The sequence below is a fragment of the Carex rostrata genome, chromosome 19, assembly GCF_964058835.1.
Source record: "Carex rostrata chromosome 19, lpCarRost1.2, whole genome shotgun sequence".
NCBI lineage: Eukaryota > Viridiplantae > Streptophyta > Magnoliopsida > Poales > Cyperaceae > Carex > Carex rostrata.
In genome coordinates, this window is record NC_135936.1 from 9,294,954 (window position 1) to 9,300,952 (window position 5,999).

A 5,999-nucleotide genomic window follows, 5' to 3' on the forward strand; every position below is an offset into this window, starting at 1 on the left:
TTAAGATGACGTAATGTAGCATAGTTGAGTCGTTGAATAATCTCTTTAGACAAAGTATACCATATTTGACTCCAGATCTGAGATATGTACAAAAACAATGCGACAAAGAAAACAAATATTCAAATTAGTATTTAAGGAATTAATTGACAATTCTTTGAGAATTAATTATTATATCTAGGATACAAGCATACATGGTTTGGCTATATAATTTTTAATTAAATGCTTCAAGACATGCATCACAATGAATTAATGTAGGTCTATTTCGGAGTAAGAAACAAATAGTTCAATAATGGTAATAATAATGCATTTATGGTGGGTAGTAATTAAGTGTTTCCTTAATTTTATCACCTATATATATATATTTGCAACACAATTAAGTTGTAGTTTGTCTGTGTTAATTAGCTAGCTAGGCTTATATATATATATATATATATATATATATGTAACGTCGTCTGGTACTGGTTGTAGCCAAAATATATCTATCATGTGTTACTATCAGAAATTAATCTTTTGACAACTTAAAATACCGCTTTAACTACCAATTAATAGAGACCGCCAAGCTAATATATATAGATAACAAGATAGTACTTCATCTCCAATTCTCCATAGCAGCAGGCAGCAGCAAAGGGAAGCATAGCTTAAAAGCTGGGATGTGTCATCACTCGTCACTAAATTCAAGAAGAAGAAAAATATGAAAGTGGGCCCCATTATCCCATATGATAGCAATAGCATCTGTAATTTATTTATTTATTTATTTACTGAGTTATTTCCCTCCTCAGTCCTCTGTTCCTTCTTGCCCTGGCTACTGCTTCTTTCTTTCACATGCCATGTGCATGTGCTACTTCCCATGTGTTGAATCTCTCTCTAATAAGTAATAACAATCAAATAATTTCTGTTCAGTACACTCGGTGTACAAGTTATTGTGTTTGTGTACACGGTCATGAGGTAGTATAGTAACATGTGATGTTCTACCGACTGAAAAATATTGATGTAGAATTGTTAAGCTAAGATATTTAATATGTTATTGTTAGGTAATTAAAATTTGAAAGTCAGGTCTGTTTTCAGCATCAAACTATAATAAAAATTATTTTGTAACTTGATATATTACTTCTCTTATATTATAATAATAATAATAATAATAATAATAATAATATATAAATAATGTTATAATTGTCGATACTAATTTAAATGCTTTATTGTAATGTCATATGCAGTAATTACTCCAGGTGGTAGACCAGGTGCAAGTAGACGTCTAAATAAGACCAAGACGACATCTAAGACTTTGTCAGCTGTTACACACCACCAAACCCAGTAACCCACCTCCTCCTCCTTAGCAACCCAATCTCTATCTCAGGATAAATTTTCTTATTAGCAAAAATAATACTACTTTTCAAAGAGGTCACCATACTTTTACTTTTGTGACATATTTGTTACATTTTTTTTTTTTTTTTTTTTAAAGATCGTCATATTAGCAGGCAGGTGTAAAAGGATCGGATACTAGATCGTATTTAATTTAGAGTACGAATATAGATAATCTCTCATATGAATATTGTACGGAGAATTACATATTTAGTGTAGTTGACGAGTTGTCTCTCTACGGAGAGGCCGCGAGTTCAATTTTTGAGAATAACATCTAAAAAATATTAGATGTGTACCAGATTTTTTTAATAAGAAAAATATATTGAACAAATATGGTTACAATTATAAATAGTGTTTAGATATTAAAATAAAATCAACACATAGTAGATAAAAAAAATGATGCACACGTTATATATATACATTTGAAAAAATAAGTACATAATATTTTTATAACAAATTTATTACTCAAAATGTTATCAATCAATAATTATCATCATATTGTTCAGTAAAATGTACCAAAATCTTATCAATCTGAATAAAAATGAAACATTACTAAATATAGTTGAGTAATTAATCTAAACTTAATTGGGTTTGTAATAAAATTTATATTATACTTTAAAGTCCAAATCAAATACTATATGAATCTAAAAGACCGATATCCAAATTAAAAAAAATACAAATCTAAATAATTATCAAAATTTGTATCTGTATCCATATCCGCTAAAAAAAATATCCATATCCAATATGCCAAAAATCTGAATACATATCAGATATGAACGGATAATATTATACTCGTTTGCACCCCTATATACTACAAAGTTGGATTTTTAGTATAATAGTTACATTACTTGAGTCTGATCTGCATCGTACAAAAATATTGTATACATTGGCAATTGAAATGTTTAAAGCATTGTTAACATTACTAACAAAAAAAAATATATCAAAAAGAGCACCTTTATAATATCTGGTCAAATAGGTAATTTTGAAAACTAATTAGATCAAATTAGAAATTTAAGAACTAATATACATGTGATATGGGGCAAAAGTTTGGTGTCTCTTAAGAATTGTACCAAAAATAAATTATATATTCAATAAACACTAGAAAAACGATAATTGAGAAAATCAGTAGAAGGTTCAAACGGGCCAAGTCCCTTTCAGTCTGAACAAACACTCATGCAAGAGATTAGATCAACCAAGGCTTAGAGCTTCAATAATATATATATAATACAAAAATAATCTAAATAGAGAGAAACCAAGACAAGTAACCAGACCCAGTCCCGTTTGAAGTCAATACAAAGGTGCTGCTTCTCTCTGCCTCTCTCTACTCTCTAGCTCTCCCTCTGGGAAAAAGAGAAAAAAAGAAAAAAAGAAAAAAGAAACAGAGCGCACAGTGTGTGAAAAGGGACTACACAAGATTTCATATTTTGGAACCATGAAACCAGGAGAAAGATCAAAACTCATGAGAAATCTAAGGCAGGAATCGAGAAGGTTTAGGCTTTTGGTTTTTGTTATTGGGTTTTTTCTTGTGACATTAACTTTTATTGTTGTCACGAAACCGGATGCGATTCTCTTCTCGGATGGTTAGTTTCATTTGATTTCAAAGTTCGAATCTTTTCAAATTTGAAGAAATTGGGGTTCATTTTTGCATTATGAGCTAAACAAGAGCTTTCCTTTTGGTTTTCTAGCTGGGAAGAAGCTTAGCCCTGAGCAAGCAACCTCATCTATTGTGATTGAAGAGGGAACCAGTGTTCAACAGCCTGGTTAGTTGGTTTAATTTAGCTTTTTCTGTTCAATCTGAATCGTAGTAAAACAATAGCGACTGTGCTTTTTCCTCTTAGTTTTTTTTTTTTTTTGGGAAATTGTTGAGATGGTATCAGCACCAACAAAAAAGAAATTATTTTTTGGGTCTGAGTTTTTGATTTCTTCTTTACATGCAGATGGGATTCCAAATGTGGACGCTGAGGTAATGGAGGGAATCGTAAGAGGTAAATTTTTGTGCATTCAAAATACAAAAGTGTTTTAATTGATCTAAAAATTTGAGATTTACAGGGTTTGTTTTGAAAATGTTTCAGGTAACAATGAAGATAGAGAGGTGAAAAATGAAGGTGAAGAAAACACTCAACCGAAATTTCAAAAGAAAATAGTTGCCCCCAATGAAGAAGAGAAAACTCCAGAGTTTACTATAGGCCCTGACCAATTCGGTAATTTTTTTTTTTGTTTTTGTTTCAAGTTAGTTACAATTTAGTTTTAATGGATTGAAAATGTAAAATTAGAACTAGTAGATTTTCTTTCCCTAAGTTTGTTCTACCTTCCTAGGCTTCGGTAGTTACAGTGAGACGGAGATTTGTGTGGGGGTTGATGATTAGATTTGATTATATTCTCCTCTTTTGTGTGAAAGGGGGGGTTGAGGCCTTTAACTTTTGGTGGGGTTTACTGCATAATATATCCACTCAGAAAAGAAAAGAAAAGAAAAGAAAGCCTAAATTTTTGGTGAAACACTCCTTGCATTAGTGGTGAATTTTGTTTGTTTTAAGTAAAATGTTAATAATGAAGGAGGAAAAGGTTGGAATAATGTGTGTTGGGTTTGGCGCATGAAACTTGATGTGCAGGTAACAATAATGGCAATGCAGGATCAGATGAGAAAAGTGAAGATAAAAAGGTAGAGGTCAAGCACAAGGTCACACTTCCAACTGTTTCCAATTATACCATAAATGACTCCATGGACACCAAACCTGAAGGTACACCCCTTCTTGTGCTTGACCTCTTCCCTTTTGTTGGATATTATATTAATTAACCGAATTAAACCTCCAAAATCAATACGGGCATGGACTTTCAAACTATGGTCCTTGGTATCTGTTGGATCTTTCATAAACCTGGATTTGGGTTCTAAAATTATGGCCAGACCTCCAAATTCAACAAAATAGGGAAATTTATTTGTTGTTACCAATAATTAGGCTTGAAGCTTACTTAACTAGCGAACTTGCTGATGGTCCTCATAAGTTATAGAGTAGTATAACACATGTTTTCAATCTTTCTTCCTTTTTCATTTGCTTGGAAACTATGATGGTTAATTATTGTGTGGTTACAGAGAGCATGAATACAGAAGCAGCACTTCATTTTCGGACAAATGATCCGACTGAACCTACTCTAGGTACTTCATGGAAATAATTTATAAAGTATTGTATTCTCTATTATTTTGTCAGTTATATAAAAATGACACATTTTCTTAATGTGTAGGTAAATCAAGCACGAAGCCTCTATGCGACTTCTCAAACTTCCGCGCTAATGTTTGTGATATGGAGGGTGACATTGTGATTCACCCAAACTCCTCATCGATCCTTTACAAAGATGCTGGCTCAAGCCGTAAAAATGAACAATGGAAAATCCGACCTTACCCTAGAAAAGGGGATGACTTTTGCCTAAGCCACACAAGCGAGCTCACGGTAAAGTCAACCCCGGACCCACCTCAGTGCACCAAGCACCATAACGTACCGATACTCATTTTTTCCGTTACTGGTTACACCGGTAACCTTTTCCACGATTTTACTGATGTCATGGTGCCTTTGTTTACCACTGCAAACCAGTTCAATGGAGAGGTCCAGTTTGTGATCTCAGACATGATGATCTGGTGGGTTCGTAAATATCATAAGGTGCTTGAGGCTTTATCGAACTATCCTGTTATTGATTTTCATAATGACAATGAAGTGCATTGCTCCAAGCGTGTAATAGTGGGGTTACATGCATACATGGAATTCACGATTGATCCAAAACTAGCCCCGAATAACTACACTATGGTCAATTTTAATGCCTTCATGAGACGTGCTTATAACCTAAAGAGAGATTCAGTGACCGTGCTAGGTGAACAACCTAGCAAGAAACCAAGGCTGCTTATCATATCAAGGAAGAGAACTAGAACCTTTTTGAACCTAAATGAAATAGTTGAAATGGCAAAGGACATAGGTTATGAGGTGATAGTAAATGAGGCTGATGTGAGTTCTCGGATAGAAGAGATGGCCAAAGTTGTAAACTCGTGCGATGTCATGATGGGTGTGCATGGTGCGGGTCTCACTAATTGTGTATTTCTTCCCCGAAATGGCACCTTGATACAAATTGTGCCGTGGGGTGCACTAGATTGGATCTCTAAAATTGACTTTGGCCATCCATCTACCCAAATGGGGCTAAATTATATGCACTACAGTATAGGCATAGACGAAAGCAGTCTACTTGAGCAATACCCGAGAGATCACGAGATTTTCAAAAACCCAGTTGCGTTTCACAATAGAGGGTTTGATGTTGTGAAGCAAACATTCATGGATAAACAAAATGTGAAGCTTGATGTGAAAAGGTTTAGAGGTGTATTATTGGAGGCTCTTGACCATCTCACTCCCTGAGGAAGAAAAAACAAATATAGTTTGGTGGTTTTTTGTTCTTTAATTTAATGGGGCATTCCAGTGTAACTTTATTTATTTAAAGATTATATTATTCTTTTCTAATAGTTTACAAGTTTCTTTCTTTTTCTCTTTTGCTTATGTAATTATTCAATGCCAAAAGATCAAATGCTGAAATTGTATTATGTCTTTTTTTTTTTTTTGTAATGCGATTAGTTGGACAAGCAAATTAATGAAAAGCTACTTTGTCAA

General features: G+C 33.3%; 1 protein-coding gene across 3 annotated transcripts; it reads left to right on the forward strand.

Annotated features, from left to right (window-relative positions):
- Positions 1 to 2,490: 2,490 nt before the first annotated feature.
- On the forward strand, positions 2,491 to 5,999 carry LOC144571273 (alpha-1,3-arabinosyltransferase XAT3-like). Of its 3 annotated transcripts, none has more exons than XM_078320505.1 (7): positions 2,491 to 2,939; positions 3,045 to 3,119; positions 3,297 to 3,344; positions 3,432 to 3,560; positions 3,969 to 4,097; positions 4,448 to 4,510; positions 4,597 to 5,999. In XM_078320505.1, the coding sequence occupies exons 1-7, from the start codon at positions 2,792 to 2,794 to the stop codon at positions 5,748 to 5,750; spliced, it is 1,746 nt and encodes a 581-aa protein (XP_078176631.1). In that variant the 5' UTR covers positions 2,491 to 2,791; the 3' UTR covers positions 5,751 to 5,999. The 3 variants fall into 3 exon arrangements, with proteins under 3 accessions (XP_078176631.1, XP_078176632.1, XP_078176633.1); XM_078320506.1 differs by having other exon boundaries at positions 2,495 to 2,939; positions 3,990 to 4,097; XM_078320507.1 differs by lacking the exon at positions 3,969 to 4,097 and having other exon boundaries at positions 2,495 to 2,939.

Bases quoted from the DNA above. Each gene is read 5' to 3' on its own strand.
- LOC144571273 (XM_078320505.1), top strand. From the start codon at position 2,792: ATGAAACCAGGAGAAAGATCAAAACTCATGAGAAATCTAAGGCAGGAA. The intron at 2,940-3,044 runs GTTAGTTTCATT...TTGGTTTTCTAG, and splicing joins TGCGATTCTCTTCTCGGATG to CTGGGAAGAAGCTTAGCCCT. The intron at 3,345-3,431 runs GTAAATTTTTGT...AAAATGTTTCAG, and splicing joins AATGGAGGGAATCGTAAGAG to GTAACAATGAAGATAGAGAG.